Here is a 20,524-nt window from a genome sequence, read left to right on the forward strand (position 1 = left end):
TAATTGTAGAATCTTAATTTATAAAGGATTTACTGACTGCTAATTGGGAGGCAAGGCTATTGTTCATCAAAATATTTAGTCATGTACTGTACCAGATTGCCAAAATATATATGTAAATTACTGCTTTGGTTATACAACAAGCATGTGAAAAACTGAGAAATCTGTCAGGCCCTGAACATAGCAAGGCAAAACACATTACACAGTATACATCGTGGATCTATATATAACCTAAATCTGCATTAAAAGTTAAACAAAAGTGAATGGCGGTAGGAGGTAGAAGGACACTGTCAGAGAAATATGTAAAAATATGCACAACAAAACAATTCAGTGTATGACTATCTCTATGTGACATAAACAACATTAGAATAAGCCTCCCCTGGGACCATAACCAGTCTGTAATCCTATCCTACACAAACATAGCATACAGGCTGTATATACGCTTGAGAAACAGACATTAAATAATAATTACTTTTTTTTTGTTGTTGTTGTTGTTGGCCCATTTGATTTAAACATGTGTGCAAATATTGGTGTTTGTGAATTCTGGGATATTTTCAAGAATCAGTATTGGAAAAATGTTACTTTGAATGAATGAATGCATGTTTATTCAGACAGTAATGACAACATGCATAGAAAATACATAGCTAAGACAAAAAAAGTAAATATTTTTTTCCTATAATAATAAGCAAAAATAAATGTCACACAGATTTTACTTGTGTCAGAAAAAGACCGAAAACTCTGACCGAAAACTGAGCAGTTTTTAGTGGAAATAGATGAGTAATAAAGCAAGCAAAAAAGTAAACTTAAATAGAACTTTAAATACAAATTTGTGAGCCTTGCTGTAGATTTAAAGATATTGATATGGGGTAAATATTGGGGAAAAAGTGAAAACGTATCAGATATTTGTATCAGGTATTGGTATTTCAGTAGGCTTGCACACAAGCTCGCTCAGTGTGTCTCAAAGCTAACAGTCACTTTCAGTAAAATTGGAAAACCTAAAATAAACAGCCTATTAAAATTCTAATTCATTGAAATAAAGACTGCCCAGTTATTTTTATATGTAGATTACTTAGATTTGTGGCATTGTTGCCTCGAAATTAGCATTAGCACCGAAGATTTCACTTTCTAAACACAGAAATGTCCTCTGCTTAAGTATTAATTTTATTTGTGAACTTATTAACATGTTGTCAGTGACATCCACCCACAGCTCCCCGGTCACTGCCTTATATTTAAACATTTATTCATGACTCTGTAAAAACCTCATAGAGATCAAATTGGTCAGGAAGTAGTAATGTTAAAATTGAGTTTGCTGGACACTACAGTGCACAGAGCCTGTATCTTATTATAAAGGTCTACATTATCTAAAGATCTTATTCAGTCTAGCGTACATCTTACAGAACAAATGGAAAGATTTAGGATTAGGTTAGACTGCAAATACTGGCTATATGTCATGGTTGTCACAATATTCTGCTTAACTTAACACCGAAAACACAAAGATTATAGTGACGTTTTCTTTCCAAAGACAATATATTTAACTTCACACAACAAAGGGCCCACATTACTGTATTGTTTAATCTGTTATAATCCACACCAGAAACATACTTGGAGTTGTGTTTTGTTTCATTCACACAAGCTCTGCATATTTAGGCTGAGTTCTTCGCTCAAACAGAAAACACTATGTTCCACCTTGTGATTTCGTGGGGTAATACAACACTTCACTGTGTTTTTAAACTCCATACACCTTCACTAGAATCATGGAATTGGCAAACTCTACTGAACAAAAGGTTAAAAAGTAGCTGTTAACTTGAAAACTTTACCACCACATGATGTTGCATGGTGGAATAGAGCACTTTGAGCTTTGGAGATGTACAGACCAGAGGCTGCGCTACCATTAGGCAAAAGCCCCCAAACCTGGAGAGGCCCCAAACCAATTGCCCTCAGTGCCAGTAATGGCCGAGGCCTCAGAACAATTTGATTTACTCTCAATATGACATTAAATGAGAGTAGTTTACTTTTAAACAATAATCAGAAGGAAAAATATTATAATCATATGTAATGGATGTAAACAAAAATGTAATTGAACTAGCAAAAAAATAAAACTACTTTCAATTCTGGTTATCTTGTAGGCGACCTAACTAATAAGACGAGTTTCCAATCCACCATAATTAAAATAGAGATGTGTATGTCTCAAGAACAACAGAGAAAAACAGACAATAAATTCATATAATATAATAAAAAAATCTGTGCATTATAGTGAGGGCCCAAATTTGAGTTCGCCTAGGGCCCCCAAATTGCTAACTCCACCACTGGTACAGACTAATAATAAACGATTACTCTAACATGTGTGAATAAAATAAAACACAGCTCCAGGTATGTGCAATATGGTTATGTGACCTTTAAGAACAACAAAAATAACAATACTGCTGCATCATCTTATTATTTCTCTGTTTTAGGCAGATAACTGGGCATTTATTTTGTTCCGCCTGCATGCTCTGTAAAAGTAAAAACCCACGTCACAGCCCGCCAACTTCTGCTGACGACACCATTTCTCCGTAACCTTTAAATGCTAAGGTATTACATCAGCCCGATCTGGGTTTAAATGAGAGAAAACGTTGACTAGCAAAAGGTTAGTGACGGTTATTAGCGCATTATGGAGCGGTGGCTGCGCTCATGACAGCAGCCGGTGGTGGGAAGAGACGACACAAGAGCTGGAGTGCGTCAGAGGAACTTCAGAGAGAACAAAGTGATGATACTACAGGGACTATTCTTAGAGTGGGAGCCCTGCGTCGTCCTGATTGTGACTACAGGAGCGCGTATGTGTCTGCTTAAAATGTACAGCTGTGAAATGTTTGTAATGATGGCACTTTTGATAAGGTCTATGCTGATGTAGGTAGGTCATGTTGTGTTTTGAGACTTCTTGATGCTAAAGAACTTCAAGCAGATTCCTTGAGATGGCCATTTTGTTTTACTCAGCGGTCTTAAAAATCTACTAAAAAAGGTACGGCTTCATTTGTGTAACATAAGCAAGGGGAAAATAATTCATACAGTATACTACCAGTCAAAAGTTTGGACACACCATCTAAATTTTTCTTAATTTTTACTACTTTCACACTTTACTACTACTTTACTTTGTATATACTTGCAGAACTCTTCAGGAAAGGAAAAAATGATTCTCTAAGTAGCCACACTTTGTTGATAAAAAAAACCTTTTTTGTTTTCTTTACTGCATTATTCTAGATATCTTGCTTCAGATATTTGATGTGTTCTGCATGTACACAAAATGTAAAATATAGTAAAAGTAAAGAAAACACTGAATACGATAGTGTACAAACTTTTGACCAGTAGTGTACATAAAGCACACTTTATATGTATGGATTATTTATTTTTTTCATAGTAGGGCTGGGAGGCACAGAAAAATAATAATAGTCATTTTAGTGTTTTCTTTCAATACTAATTTCAAGCCAAACTTAATGAAATAGCTAAATTTATTCTTACAAAATTGGACCTAACTCAGAAGATTGGCTGTAGAATTGAAGATTAACAAAACCCAATCTTATCACTGACAATCTTTATTCTACAAAAATGATTTATTGCACAGGCCTACTAAACAGGTTGGTTTTCCAAATGTCAAACTCTGGAAATTTGACAGGAAAGTGGAGAATGACATCTAAAGTCATCATTAGCCTGGAGGTTATAATAACAGCTTTGTTTCACGCCGAAATTAAGGACATATGCAATTAGCACAATGTCCATCACTGCTGACAGGTCACCCACACAGAGCAGACGCTGACTGATGCTGACGGAAGACAGACTTCACCAAGAGCCCTCCAAGAAGTAAACTTTTAAACTGTCAAAGTACAACTGGTCCATTACCTCGTGTTGGTAAAACAAAATTAATACATGGGGCTGTAATCCGTTTGTTGTTTAGAGATTAATCACGGTACTGAGTCTTAGTCAGCCAAACTTATTACTAGTTGACTAATAACTTTATTCCAACTAAAAGAACCACAGAAAAATGAGAACACTGAGTTAGCTCAAGTTTTAGAAGTGACTACACAGTCTAATCTCTTGATCTAATCTCAAAACTTGAACTATTTTGCCATGGCATGCCCCTCTTTAATCAACTGATCAATGCACAGGAGATGTCATTAGTTGACTACAGACCTACACTAATACTACAAGTCATTTTGGAAGAAAACTGACTATAGAAAACAAAGATAATACAGACTTCCCTTAATTCTATTCCCTTAAATTTAAGACAGTGCTATTAAGGAAGTCCACTTAAAAGTAGGGCTTTTTCAAAAACACAGACTAGACTGAATTAGAGGTGGATAATATTGACGAAAATTTAAAAAATACATATTTTTGGTCATAGTTAGACATGCCTTTAAATGTATTAGTTGAGGTCCAAGTATCAGGTAAATGTGAAAAGACTGTAAAATGCAAAAAAAAATAACTAGGCCTGGGTATCATTAAGAAGTTGCCGATAAGATACATACCTCGATATGTAGACCATCATACAATACATATCTCGATACAGTACACTTTCGATTCAGTACAATATATTCCAAATTGATTTGATATGTTTAATAAAAAATTATGGCTAAATCATGGCTGTAATTCTAAAAGTCTTTATTAAACCACTTCTTGGGCAAAGTTAACATAAAACACAAACATTTTAATCATCAAAAAAGTGAAAATGTCAAATGTGTTGCATAAATGAGTTTCCTTACTCTAAACAAGCAACACAACTGTAGCAGTGTAACAAAATTATTTAGTAAACACGCCAAAAAAATATTCTTGGTGATATATCGATACAGCAGCCCACAATAACGATACTGTATCATCACATTAAATGACACAATATATTGATATTTTGATATTTTTGCATGACCCTAAACATAACCATTTAACTTTTTTGTTTCATTGATATATTTGAAAGACTTTAATGACTGCCAATACTGCCCCCCCATCACTACCTCCTGTTTTTTTTTTATACTTTTCTTCAACTTTTGTCCACAAAGTCCCTCTTAACTGATGTAAAACCTTAAAATATTTACTACAGGTACTATCCCACCAGTCATTTCTACTACTCCATTAAGTGAAATATTTTTACTTTCCAGAGACTCCTCCGTAGGACAGAGGTAAGCTGCTGTTGGCGGGTGGTGGTGGGTGGAAGAGCAAAGCGGCACAGATAATGGAGAAGGCCGATACTGTGTACTGCCTGGATCGATACGGCAGCGATGGCCCGGGGTGGAGGGATGCAGCGGCTGTACCTCGCCAAGATGGTCCCCGCTCCACTGGAGGTCTTATCGAGCTACTCGCCTGTGTGATCCTCTCGTCGATAAAAGAGGGGAGGCCAGACAAACAGGAATAGGACAAGTGACCACCATCAGCAAAGGATCGTTCAAGATGGACACCAGGTTTTTCTTAGGGTGTTTTCACACCGACAGTATTTGGTGCGCACCAAACGGTCCATTCGAACCAGAAGTGGTTAGTTCGGTTCGTTTGCGTTGGTGTGAAAGCGTCAATCGGACTCGGACCCGAACCAAATCAAGCGGACCGAGACCGCAAAAAAAGAGGTGGTCTCGGTTCGCTTGAATCCGCACCAAATGACCAACTTTGGTGCGGTTCCTCTGGTGTGAACGCGAACCCGGGTCCAAACCATAGACAGTATGGACAAACGGACTATTCCAAATGCATCATGGGAGGGACACGCGTCTCCTCTGCCTGAAATGACGCGCTGTACGATTCCAGCGCAGTAACAGATTGTTGTCCAGACGCAGACGCGATTCATTTTCAAATTATTTTACCAACAATGGCCAATACAGAGAATGTAACACACGAAGATCAGAGCAAGTATCAGTGTGCGAACGTGTGGCTCCAGAGTGAGTCAAAATTGGGGGTGCGCACCCCTGTTCGGGACCTACACGCACAGAGACGACCCGGTGTTCCCCGTGATCACACAGCAACCAACATTTGTTATTTTAGGCTTTAATTAACCAAATAATTTTACGGCAATAGGCAATCGCCCATTCAATTGATACAACTTGAAAAAGTCCCTGCTTTTAGCCTAGTGTGAGAAATACAGTCGGACTAGATCCAAACCAGAGTCCCGAACCAGCGGGGGCAGCTCCGGTTCAGTCCGGGCTCAGAGGAGCTGGAGCGGGGAGCCTCGACCTGAGGAAGCGCTTTCCCCGGGAAGAACCAAATGCGCGGAGGACGGACGCTCAGAACAACATATAACAAACCAAACTGGACTCACGCTTCTGTCCGGATGCTGCACCACCTCGGAACCAGCCGTGGTTCTTGAGCGCGGAGAACCGGAGCAGCGCGCCCGGACCTGTAGTCCACAGCGCATTCTTGCTTTTCCCGCACGGAAACAGCGCGCAGACGACGGAACGTACCCGCTCAGACCCAGTCATTGCGCACTGGTCTTGCTCGCCACTGTTTGGAACCAGCACATGGAGGATGAAGCCTCCGGACCATCTGACCAACGCGCTTGTAACAGACCAAGGACCAGACCCCAGCCCCGTCCTGAGGAGCTGTTGGCTGCTGCTGTTACCTGAACTCTGGGCTGATGCGGTGAGTTTGTACAAAGTTCTACATGTTGCTGTTTTATGAGTTCATGGTGATAATTTGAGATGAGGATGGCCCGTGGTATTAACAGGAACATCGGTGTTGATAACTGGAGGTATCGCGGTTTTACCGGGGAAACAGAGACACGTGAATCGAACCAGTTTTGGTTTGTTTGCCGGTGTGAAAGCGGACCACACTGGAGTGTATTTGCTACATAATAACAATTTTATTGCCTGGTGCGGACCAAATAATCGAACTAGCGGTGTGAAAACGACCTTAGTTCCTGGTTTGGAATACTTGCTTGCGGATGTCTTCTATATTAGGCCTCGGAAATCCTAGCCTGTTAAGTATGTAGCAAGGAAATCAATACTACTATACTAATTGATTCGAAAATTAGTATCAAAATTAGTCAATCTTGCTGGAATAAATAGGTCAAAGATGGAGTTTCTGAGTAGTTTTAGAATGGTCTGGTTGGCTCAAAATTTGTGTTACAGAGACCACACTTCTATTTTCTTCATTGTGGTTTCAAAAATCGGTATAAAGTTTTTTTCTTTCAGTTGCTGCACGATTGGGGAGAAAAAAAAAAAAAGTTTCTGACAAGCATTATAAACTTGTTTAAGAGAACTGACAAAAAGACTAAATGAGTCGTATTCCAAGATGATAATTGACGTGGTCTAAACTACATTTTTAGCAGCTTTAACACACTACTTTAATAAATAATATTTTGTTATTTGTGAAGAAAACAAGGATAATGGTACTACTAAATTGCAGACTTTGTGGTTTACTAATTGTGTCCATACAAATTGCAATTTTGATTCCATTGTGATTAGTCTTGCAGTCCTCAGTAAAATCAATTCAAAATGTCATTATTGGTGTGAGTCAGAAAAATCTACACACTAGAGGACCCCAGTTGGTGTGAAAGTCTACATGTGCCACGCAACAAATACGAGGAACTAGCAGCATGGTCCAATTCTAAAAATCACAGTTATGGTAAGCTGTGAACTTCAATTTGCTACAGCATATTAAAATTTGGATTCAGATTGGCGATTTTTAATCAAATAAAAGCGAGCAGTTCACGATGTTCTTGTGGGTATTGAAAGACGGAGACTGAAAAGTGAAAAAGGATGGTTTTGTGTGTATAATTTGGCGTTCATTTTTAAAGCAGAGCAGCTTTGAGCATTTTGACAGTGGCTGTGCTGGAGCGAGCGTGTCCTTTGCGGTCTGCGTGTTGGCCGTTAGCAGCATGCAGATGAGCTGAAGGGAGGAATTCATTTACAGTTTGGAGAAGTGTTAGCAATTAACAGCCTTGTAACGCTGTCCTCAGGCTGTTCCCAAGAAAACGGCCACGTCAAAATAATGCCGACGGTTGGAGCGATTCTGCCGCCCACCAACAATATTAAAGCAATTTCACACGCACGCATGCACAGGGGCAATTATCAGAGGTCTTGCTTATGGTGGGGTAATACAGTAATCGGTTTCGTGTCAAGTCCGCAATGACATCAATGGAAATGCGTAAAGTTCAGTTCATTTTAGGGCTCTCATGATATTAAAAAATGGAAATGAGATCAATATGTTAATGTTTGAGCCTAAGCGAGTTAATCTGGGAGTGTCCTTTCCTTTTTTCCATTGCTTTTAAAGAATAACATCATGAGTAAAATTATATTGCAGTGCATTAAAAAAAGGGGCTAATATGCAAAATTGACTTTTTGAAGCTTTCTACCAATGTTATTCCCTCACCAAAAACATGCCTGAAGGGGTTTTGTATGTCATTTATGCAGGTTTGAGTCATCTTGCGATCTCTCCAGAGCACTATTTGAACCCTCTTTACAGTTAGCAGTACAACAACAACTCAGCCTACAAGCAAGATACAAAATAATACACTACAACTTCACAAGCCTGATGTGATAAAAGTTTCATTAGGGGGATGCACACCAATTGTAATGTGATAGCGTTCTGAAGGGGGAGTAATATAGTGCTGATTTTAAGTAATTTAAGATTGTAATATGTTGTTTTCAGTGAACATAGCATTTTCAAAACAAAAAGGTAACATGGTGATCTAAACATTAGATCAAAATCTCATGGTATGATATTTATTGCAATATTTTGAAGAGGCTTATATAATTGTAGATGGGACACTATTTTGCTTTTAAATTACCTTGACAAGATTTTGGTGTGAATTATTACCATCATAATTGCAAGAATTCAAGTAAAAAACATATTTCTTCATGTTGTCTGCACTGAAATGAATCATGGGATATGTAGTTCCCTATGTTTATAAGCTGTTGCTGCTATAAAACCATGCATTTAAGCAAAGGAACTTGTGATTCGATATACTGTGACAGTCCACGACATTGTTATGAGACTTTTGACAGTACGATATCACGATATTTCAGTTATTGTTATGTCCCAACTAAACATGTTATGTGTTAACAATGAATACCCCCTAGAAGTTTAATATTGTGTTGTTTCACTTGTTGTTGCTTAAATAAATGGTTAAAAAATGCATGTTCTAATAGTTCTTAAAGTTTTATTTGATATCTGAAGTAGATCTCTCTAATGTGACGTTAGCCATGTAAACCCTGCACTGAGTTTAGACAACAGTTTGGAGTGGAGCAGATGCGTGACATGCTGCAGGGTCAGGGCGAGCAGCAGTCTGACAAAAGCCTGTCATCACAAAGGAGCGCAGAGCTGCCTGAGCTAACCTCACCGGAGCCCAGGCACCGATTGGATTTTCAGGTCTGAGAGAAATCTAATCCCAGTCCACATCAGGCTCCTCGCACACAAAGGACAGCTTGGGGAGGCGAAATGTCTGCTGTCAAACTTAACAAGGTGATTCAATAGAAATATAAAGCTGCATTTAGCTACAGTTACGGAAATGAAATTTGCTTTGTTACATTGACAGATTTTACTCATTGTGTTATTCTGATACAATACAATACAATTGTACAATTAATAATGTAAAGTATTAGTATGTTATTGTATTTTTAGTAGTTTAACTGAATCCAAATCTAAATATTTTCTAAAAGTCATCTTCATTTTAAGTAAAAAAAATGCTCCACTCTCCAATACGGACAAAGTGACGTAACTACCAGAGCCAAATGTGCTATTTCTGTGCAGCGTACAGTTTGTAAACTTCTTTTATGGGGTTTGATGTTCGGGGTAAAATTGCATACAGTAATAACAGACATTCACACATTTTGCAGTTGTGAGAGGGCAGCGAGAGGCTACAGTGGACCAAAGGAAGGGTCAGGCTGAGGGCAACGTGAAGCAGCTGAAAGGTAAGAATGACAGCAATTTACCAAATTGTTTGGCTGAAAATGTTGAATATCAAAAATGTATTGTAAACATATTTATGTACAGAAATACATGGGGCTGCAGAGTTTACAAAAAGGGAACATTACCAATAGCAAACATTTTTCTCTACGATTTAAGATGAAAAAGTAGAGAACACTCATAAACTACTCAAAGGGCAGATGTAGGATGCAATGTGGTGAAAACTGTGAGTTGTGAGTTTGTAATTGATGAATATTTGGAATAGCCAATTAACTCCCATCTAAAATATCTGAGCTGCTCCAATGGCTTAATTAAGAAAATGTCAAAAGAAAGATACCATGGATTCAAATTAAGGCAGAGCAAAATCATTCACCAAGATTTTCTTTTTCATCATTGATCACATTTTTATTTATTGAATTTATTTGATTTAATTATTTGATTAATAAGCAGACATGAACAACCGGATTATAGCCAAAAAAGGCTCATTTCCATCTGTTCTCTCAAAGGGCTGATTGAATTTTGAGATCAGTTTAATTTTGTGTTATTAAAAACAAAATTTAAAAAACAATATTATCAAGTAAATCTCAATTTCAGTTTGATAAAAGGTGCTGAACACAGAACTAGTTAATTTTAAATGGTTTGCAGTGGTCCAAAGTAACTTAATCACTTACCTTATGCATTCTGAGCATCCTAATTATTCACACCAATGAGTTTATACGCACTTTTCACAATTAACAAGGCTGTAACAAGGCTGACAACAACTAATAATAATAATTAGATGCAGACAACATGCAGTAGACGTATTTTGACCTCTAGAGCTGCCAGTACAATCTAGTGGGTCAAGAGAACTTTTGCACAAATTAATAAAATGGTACAGAGGTTTTAATAGGCCATCCTTAATTCAACTAAACTAAACCTAAACTACAGCAATTCATATATTGTTTCTCTTCCCCTCCATACATAGACCATTGACTTTTAGCACTTGTTCCATGCACATTTGTGATCTCATTTCCAGAGTAGGTCACAGAAAAGATAACGCGATGTGGAAAGGCCAGGATACTCACATTGAATTTGATGATGTCGTAGATCAGGTAGCGAGGCACTGGCTGACCGTTCACCTTGTCAATGATCATTTCCTGCAACATAAACATGAAAGTCAGGTCAAGGCTTCCCAGTGTACAGATGGACGATAGGGCTGGAAACGGACCAGCAAATTGGACACTAAATCACACACAAATATATTGCAATTATTTTAATGACGGACTTTCTATTCAGAGTAATAAAAAGAATACTAACAGAGACTGTCGGGGTGAGTAACAGACAAAATAACACATTTATGTACAGAAATATATGGGGCTGGACAGTTTACAAAAAGGAAACATTACCAATCCTAACATTTTTCTCTAAGATTTAAGATGAAAACACTTACAAACTACTCAGAGGGCAGATGTAGGATGCAATGTGGTGAAAACAGCGAGTTTGTAATTGATCAATATTTGGAATAGCAAATTAACTCACATCACTCACAAGATCTTAGGGGTACAAAAAATAATACATTGTTTTTCTTTTATCATCTATTCAGGCAATTCATATTCAGGCAATTTAAAATCATAAATGTGCTAAAACCTTGACTTGTTTGAAGCTGTAGTAGCACAATAAGTGAAAGGTGAAAGTATAACATAACATTACTGCAAGTTTGTTTTATGTTTAATTTGTAAAACTTTTCTAAACTAGCATTTTCGATATTATTTTATAATAATTACTAGGGGTGTGCAAAAATATTGAAATATATCGATATAGCTTATAGTTTAATGTGATGATACAGTATCGATACCATGGACTGCTATATTGATATATCGCCATGAGTATTTTTTGGTATATTTTACTACAGCGCTACAGTTTTGCTGCTTGTTCAGAGAAAGTAAACTTGTTTTTGTGACACATTTGATATTTTAACTATTTTGACAATGAAAATGTTTGCGTTTCATATGAACTTTGCACAAGAAGTGGTTAAACAATGATGATTTAGCCTTTATTATTTATTGAACGGTATCGAATCGATTTGAAAGCTATTGTGTTGAATCGTATCGAGATTTGTATCATATGGTGGCCTATGTATTGAGGTATGTATTGTATCAGCAACTTCTGAATGACACCCAGCCCTAATAATTACATACATTTGTAGTTGCAGCAGTAATTATAGCCATAATATAGCATAAACAAACTTCAAACAGCTCAACATGAAAAAATTGTTTATTAAGAATGATCAATCTCCATAAACCTGTCTCTTATTTGGCCTGGAGGAGGTCCTTGTTCTGCTTGTTTCCATGGAAATGCTTTGTCTATAATCTTACACAATATGGCACACAACCCATTTATCTGATGGAGAACATCCTATTTCCACGGTATCCTATTATCTAATTAATTAATACTCCTAAAACTCCTAACCCCAACTCCTTCATTAAGTTTTTAAGAATTTTTAATACACTATTTGTTCATCCTGCAAATCTTTGTTTATGCTTTATTAAGACTAATTAAGGTTCAGATATTGTAAAGTGATCCTTTTTCCCATCTCCAACCTTTTTTTAATTTTTTATTATGGTCTACAACTCAATTTATTGTCCATCACAGCATCACAGCACAAAATCTAACTGTTACGCCATACCTAGTCTTTCATACACCTCTATGTATGGCTAATTCAAAGGCAACCGTGTGTAGTGGCTCAGTGGGAGGGGCCTCTCTTGGGGACATACAGTACTTTGAAAGATGCCTGCAGCGGTGAGGAGGAGCTGCTGTGAGCATGTGTGACTAGCACAAGCAGAAATAGCAGCACATCTATTATGCAGAGCTCTGGAGTCGAGTCAGGTGCAGCGGCAGGCCCATAAAGCATGACTGTTACCAACCGCCAAAGGAAATACTACTAATGACACACAGAAAATAGCCCACACTCAACTGATTAGACACTTAGTTGAACATGTTCTTCTATCTTTTCAGAGCATTCATTATTCAGCAGATAGTGAATTGCAGAGAGGCAAAAGTAAGTCTCAGGTTATAGTGTCATTTTTTTTCCTTTTCTTTTTTTCTTATTTTGAGATATGTGAATTTTAAAATTTAATGCAGTTTTGACTGAGCCCAGAAAAAAAAGACAATAGCCTTAAGGTAAAACGACCAGAGAGAATTTCAATTTTACCAAACAAGGCTGTGGACAGAATACAGACAAAGTTGCAATAATTATGAACACAAAAAGGTGCACCAGTTAGGTTAAAATGTCTTTTAACACTGTAAAATACATATTTTAAAATGAAATACTATTTGTGTTGTATAAGTAAAATAAAATAATTTTGAGAACTTTCAAACATGTGAACAGAGGCACAAATGACTGATTTACCAAAATAGGTTTAATTTGTTTCTCTCACTGCAGCAGCAATTGCCTGGTCCATTCCTGTTTGAACATCTGCTTCTTTGCATGAATTTCGCCTCTCTGCTAGCTCCCATAATTGGACAATATGGTGTCTTTTTCAATACACATGTTTGAGTTGCCAAAGCCGGGCCATTGGAGAGGGCAGAGCAGACACGACTCGCCCACAGGGAGGGGCGCTGTTAATGAAATCAAATCATTATGCATGCATCGAACCACTGCACAGACACAGAAACAGCAAATGAATATATTATTAGGACCAAAGGAGGCCGCCAGGAATTCGGTCTGCATTTCTCAGGATACCACTGCAACGTGAAGCTCATTAAGCATTGTACTCCAGAGAAGAGGCTGAAACAAAGAGCACGCCTTTGGGCTCAAGATGAAACATATCTGGCAATGCAGCTGGTTCTCAACATGGCATCTTCGGGGGTCATTTTACACGGCTAAAGACACATTTTGCCAGAAACATCAACAGATGAATAAACACCAGTCAAAACAAAGCTGGTGGCCATCTTATTGTGTATCAAGGAAAAATGCTTCAAACGTCATGCTAATAGGCTGCAATTAAGAGTCTAGTCTGTGTGGAAAGAAGCATCACCATATATACCACATGAGCAGCCAAACACACCTATTTAAAGTGCAGTTCCTTGTGCCGATCTTTGGAAAAGGTCAGAGACACTGCTTAATGATTGGCTGCAGGTGATAGGGTCTTTTTAGGTTTAAATCAACCAGATTTCAGCATTGAAACTAGCTCATGTGAGGTTCATTCTGCTTTCTGATAATCACCTTCAGAACCAAAACACCAACATATAACAACAACTTGGCCCTTAGCTCAATGTTTTTTGTAATTAAAAATAAATTAGCATTAGAATTGTTAAAGCTATATTTGATTTGAACTACATATCTACAGACACATTTTTTCATACCGCTTACTTTGTCAGTCCATCAGTTGTTTTAGTTTTTCTGTTAGGAAAAAGATGATCTCACAATTAATTCTTCCCATTTTAGATTGCAGTGATATAATTTATCTAAATACTACCACTTCTATCCTCCAAATACTCAATGTTATTTATAACAGTGTGCAGATTCATTCTCCGCTGTCCCTTCAGCACTCACCACTATGTGATGTTCCACCAACTGTCCTGCTCACTCTGTCCTCCTGACGTCAACTTCACTGCTTATTATTTATCTTTAAATGCATTAATCTCAGTTATCCTGAGTATACAGTTTACGTCACGCAGATCAGATATTTTGTGTTGTCCCAAGAGTCAAAAAACAAATAGGAAACACTCGTTTAAATATAAAGCTCCTTCTGATTGGAGTAATCTTCCCTCTTCGATTTGTGCATTAACTTCTGTCCCTTCATTTAAAAATGCTCCGGTTCGATGCAACATTGAAAAAACTGAGTCACTCAAAAAGTACAAATATATTTCTGCACAATTTTGTATATCCAAAGTTATCCAAAGCCCCCAAAGTTTTGCTCTGGTTCAATATTTACATATCCCGCATAATTGTTTTTAGTAATTTTGTTGACTTTTGCTGTTCATCTTGTAGCATTTTTTGACTGTATTTGAACTTGTTCAAATTTGATTTATTATGTGTCTAACAGTCAAGTGTGAGTGTGTGTGTGTTGATTTTGTTGTTTTGATGTTTATTTGAATTTATGTAGCCTACTGTCTGCCCTACTGTATCTGTCTTTGTTATTGTAACTACGAGGACCCCCTCGAAAATGAGATGGCAAGAAATCTCAAGGGGTTTATCCTCCAAACAATTAAATTTGAATTTGAGTTTGTTTTTAAGTATTATTCCTTATATACTGGTCAGTCCTTACTCTTATCTTTATACTGATTGCATGTTTGTTTTTGTCCTTTTCCTATCTGCACTTTATTGTGTATGTGTATCAATAAAGTTCCACCCTGTCAACATTTCACCTGTCTGTGGTCATAATATTTTGCTTCCACTCCTCTCTGGCCGCTCGTCACTGTCAACACTATTCTTGCTGTAACAACCTTACAGGGCTAAAAAGAGCTGAAAAGAATGACAAGTAGCTCATCTGTCATCTGTCGCGAGCACCGGGAGGAGGACAGAGGCAATGAGGCTGGCTACAATCTAATCAAACGCGACTACAAGATGGCCAGCAATTTCCGGAAAGCTTTTTGAGTTGGGGAGAGCGGGTGACTCATCCAACACCTGAGGGAGGGACCCACGGTGACCTACACTACGTGGACGTGTCAATAAATGTCTGAGCTCAGGATTTTACAAGGCCATAAGTCTCCAGGTACCACTGCCAAGACACACAACAGGCGGAGATGTAGAGGGATGGCATTTCAGTGGTGCCATTTCTCCAGGATGCGAGGGAGAACAAGCCAGCTCTGACAGATGGGGGCTATGAGAGAGGAGAGCGTTTTAGATAAGACAAGTCCAATGTCAGCACTCGGGGACATTGGCAGTTTGGCAGAGTCGGCTCTGTTTTGGGGGGAGATGGTAACTGTAGGGGGAATAAAAGGTTGTAAAGACACTAAAATGTTGAGTAATTTATTGTCAGTGTTTATTTTTCCCTTTTTTCTTAGATAAGAGGACATTAAAGAATAAAAGCTTGGTTGCATTTTTTTAACTAAGCAAGCAGGACGTCCTGATAAAGCCAAGAACAAGATTACGGAGATGGATCCCCAAGCGCTGCACTGCGGTCCTCACTGCTCTTGACGAGATGCCTCAGTGACATTAAAGGATGGGTCAAATGCAGAGGACAAATTTTCCTACTAGGACAATAAAGTGTACCTTAACCTTAACCTAATCTTTATCTATCTATGTGAGTAGGCACATTTTGAGGTGCAATATATCGCTAAATAAAAATATCACAGTAAATTATAATATTGAAATTGCTTTATGCAACTTTACTTTATAGGGTGACAGTGGCTCAGTGGTTAAAGCAGTGGTCCCCAACCCGAAGGTCAGATAATCAATCCGCTTTGACAGTTCTGCCATTGTGGCAAGGCACTTCACCCATGGTGCAGATTGGCGCCCTGCTTCCATCAGTCTGCCCCAGGGCAGCTAAGGTTATAATAGTAGCTGTTTGGAGTGTGGAGTGAATGAATAATGAGCTTTGAGCTCTTCTTTTCACTACTTCAATGACAAAACAGTAAATTAGAATTGAAATATCAGATTCATTGCCATTTAAATTAACAGCAATAGTGCCACTCAAAATAACCGTGTTACAGTTCAACTGGAGATAACATTATTGAAATGATTGTATTAGTCCTTTCATTAACAAAAGACAAGCAGCCAAAGATCACATGTACAATATTTAATAAAGAAGTATCTTGACTTACCCCATCCAGCAGTGTGTTGGAGAGGTGGACCCGAGGATCTTTGCGGTAGGGGAACTCTAAGTTGTCTATGTGGAAGATGCTGTTGTCTCTGTCGACCATGAACACGTGGTTTTTTCCGTTGATGAGCATCATGTACCTGTGAGGGCAGAGCAGGCTTTAATAGGAGGAAGTGAGCTAGGCACATGGCTTCATTAAGATAAACATCAGGAAACAATCCTGGCCAACTGGGTTTGAGGGTGTCTGTGTTTTAAAAGCTGAACTTTTAATTGAAATAACTCTAAAAACAAACACTTGTTAAAATCTGTTATTGTTGTCATTGTTTTATTATTCCTTAGATTGTAAAATTTGTACTTGACTTTTTGTCATGGTTTACTAAGTTGACAATCATGTTTTAAAGGGATGGGCGATATATTGGTTCCAGCATCAATACAGGGCAAGTTCAATACCAATTTATTAAACAGGTATTGGCAAATATTAATATTCAATACAGATAGTTCATCAAACTGTCCCATTCTCTGTGTGGCCATGTCTCAGTCCCAGATTTATCCTCAGAGTATAAATTTGTCTTGATCAGACTAATGAGTAACAATGGAAATAGAAGAGTGTTATATTGCTGTTATTATTTTGGTAAAAGTAAAAACTTTAGTTGTGATCTTTACTTCAATTTAAGATCATTTTTATGGGCCATGGTGAGATAAAAAAAAAAAAAAAAGCTAAATACTGGCATCTGTAAATACCACAGCAAGAGGCCATATTGGTATCGGCTCATAAAATTCACATGAGCCAATCCCTATTTTACATAGGTGAACCACATCCAATTACAAGATTATAATAATGACATTATGTTAAAAATATATTTTTGCAATGAAAATACCATAACTTGTATCCAATATACCCAACTTCCATTTGCTTTTGGAACGTAGAAAGCTTATGTTAAAATAGGAAATTAGCAATTGTGTGCAGTGTAATTACCATCCAATCTCATGCTTAGATAAGCAATAGGAAAAAGATGTGTAGTACCTAGGAAATGAAAATACCAAGAAAACACTACATAGTTAGCTTAACGGCTAAACAAAAAATACTGTCTGGGGACTCATAAACTCTACGAGAGTGCCAATTTACGGCTTTCTATTCAAATACAACAGGCTTTAATAGGCTTTGAAAAGAAGTAAACAAGCTTCCAATTTCAATGTTTTACCAAAGCAGAAACTTTCCCTTTAATCTAGTTGGGCTCAGTCAGTTATCAGCGTAGACTGTGTAATTACGGGACGAAACACAAAAGCACAAAATGTGTCTAGTCATTGCCAGATAGAATTTTTTATTGTCTGAAATATTGAAGTCATGTCTTATAGAGAACTTGCTTGATTTTGCAAACCGGGCCTCATATCTGGAACTGTGGAAATATGTGGACTACTTAAGCATGGGGAAAACCAATTGTATTTTCCATTACTACCTCCCTTAGCGGCCTTGTCCCGGCTCAAACAGGAAGAAGATTACTCTATCTTAAAACTGCATACATCACCAGGGCAAGGTGGTTTGCCGAGAGCCTATAATCCTTTGCTTTGCAGGTGAAAACAGTACAAAAGCCCAATATATGCCTCAACATTTAAAATTTCAGAGTATGTAAAGAGAAAGTTCATTTTTGACTGATAATTGCACTGCTAATTAATGTGCTGGAAACTACATAAAACTGCTATAACAAGCAAAGTACGGCAGGAGTCACGATAACGAATTTTAAAGTGCGACTGATTTAAACCACAAAGACTATTCTATATATACACTTTTGGTTTAAAAAACAAAACAAAACAGTAGAACGAAAGACTTTAATACTTAGTTTGAGTCTGTAATGAGACATACAAGCGATTTATTCAACTTTTTTACAGCTTAAATCTTATCATATAGCCAAAAAAATACCCACAAATTTCCAAGTGGTGCAAAGGAAATATACATAAGATAAATTCTGACCCCCAAAATATATTGTTTCATCTATCATGTATTGAGCAAAAGTCGATATAGTAATTTTCGTGGCAGGCCAAAAGTGCAGTATCTATTTGAATGCCTACTTTAATTTAAAATACAAGTAATACTAGGACCATGGGGTTTGACAGGTGCTAGGCTTTGTGCCAGACTCAGCAGCGTGAGTTTGAGTCTCGGCTGCAACAATTTGCAAAATGTTTGCTTCACTTTTCACCCCAATTTCACACTACTGTTGTATCAAATAAAGCATAGAAAAATAAATAGATACAGATTATGGCTTTAAAAATAATGAAATGTAAGAGACTGTTGCTGTGTGAATTGTAATGTTAGTTTAATTGTTTGGACCAGATTTTTTTTTTCCATTTATTTGAGCTTTGCCTCATCTTAAATCTTACAAGGAGCAGCTTAGGTCAGAATATGTCCACTGTGTACTGTTTTTAATTGTTTAATGTAATAATCAGGGAGTGCGTGGTTATCATCCTAGTTGTAGTTGGCATTATCGTGACAGTAAAACTCCACTCTGCCTTGGAAGGTTGTGAAAAGCAAGGACAAACTAAATCGGGTTGAATAATTAGGATGTGAGGAATAGGAAGTGAGAAAAAACTTTGGACCACTGCAAACCTTTTAAATGAATTAGCTCAGTTTTCACATTTTATGACTGTAAAAATCATGTACAGGGCTTTTAAAGTTTTCAAAAAGTTACAGCTCAAAAGACAACCCTGAAAAAACACGAAACAAAAAGAAACGATCCGGACTTTGTCGCTGAATCCACTCTTTCGTTCATTCTTGTCTGGGGCTACTGTTTGTCCTGGTGACTCAAGGACTATGGTCTGTCACCAATGAGGCCACATCCAAGGGCAACTGGCCATTTCAATTTGTTCACAGTAAAATGAAAATAAATGTTTCTGGAGCCATCCCCCTACACTATCCTAGAGTGAGGCTCATTACAGTGTGTCCCTGTACGTGATACTTAGTCCTGGCTTCTGTGAAAACCAAACCAAGTTAAAGCGGAAAATTGCTTTTCTACCCAGAGGCTCACTCACCTCGAGGGATATTAAAAGTTGAGAGCAGTGACTGTGAGACTGTTGAAAAACCTGTCAAAATAAGTCAAGCTCTAAAGCATGAGTCAGGCTTTGGTTTAATTTAGCTCAAGTTTAATTTAGTCAGGCTAGTGACCCATGAGGACCAGCTAACAAGACAGTTATGTACCTATAAGAGCTTTTTGTCTACTTCAAACTCGCTTTTAAAATTTGAAGTTAATCTTTACAGTGTTTCAAACCTGTTCCTAACTTTCTTTATGCATTCTGAACATCCTAATTATTCACAGTGACGAGTTTATAAGCATGTTACATAGTTTTCAGAAGCAAGAACAGAGTTTTGACAGAACACTAACAACAACTAGCATGCACCAGTGTCACTTCCTGATTTGCTGCAAAAATACTTGGGACTCGGCTTATTTCAACCCTAAGAGCTGCTTTCACCATATATGGGTATGGGAGCAAAACAAATTTTACTCTACTGTACTTGGGCAAACCCTGTGCACAGTTAAATTCTTCATAAATAAAAGCTTAAATTCAACCTTCTGAAAGTTTCTCATGAACTTATTTTGGAGTTCAATATTTTGTTATACTATGTACACGCACAGGTCATATAGAGCTGGTCAAAGTTTAGTAGTTACTAATGAGTGAGTTTTCCTGAGGAGACACAAAGTCAGACAGAGCAGACAGAAGCATTGATCCTCCTTTAGTTGGCTCTGAACTCAAGACACACCTAAATGCTGCTTCTGTTCTTCCTGTTCAGCGCAGTGGAGATTATAACTAACACAAAGATATAGAGTATATTATAAGTTCCTAATCCTATAGTATATGCAGAGACAAATAAGTGTTGTACTCAATGAATGTTCAATATACAAACACTCAATACACATTTTGCATTATCTAGCAAACTAATC

At 37.5% G+C, this 20,524-nt stretch overlaps 1 protein-coding gene across 1 annotated transcript in view; it reads right to left on the reverse strand.

The window, feature by feature from the left end:
• rngtt (RNA guanylyltransferase and 5'-phosphatase) overlaps nucleotides 1-20,524 on the reverse strand; it is a 149,788-nt gene that overhangs the window by 102,994 nt on the left and 26,270 nt on the right. The window contains exons 9-10 of the mRNA XM_020939046.2: nucleotides 16,597-16,732; nucleotides 10,914-10,985 (exon numbers count right to left, since the gene is read on the reverse strand). Of these exons, the coding sequence (XP_020794705.1) occupies nucleotides 10,914-10,985; nucleotides 16,597-16,732 (208 nt within the window). The remainder of the gene's footprint in view (nucleotides 1-10,913; nucleotides 10,986-16,596; nucleotides 16,733-20,524) is intronic.

The sequence above is a fragment of the Boleophthalmus pectinirostris genome, unplaced genomic scaffold, assembly GCF_026225935.1.
Source record: "Boleophthalmus pectinirostris isolate CB_2022bp ecotype Guang Dong unplaced genomic scaffold, ASM2622593v1 HiC_scaffold_13, whole genome shotgun sequence".
NCBI classification, from domain to species: domain Eukaryota; kingdom Metazoa; phylum Chordata; class Actinopteri; order Gobiiformes; family Gobiidae; genus Boleophthalmus; species Boleophthalmus pectinirostris.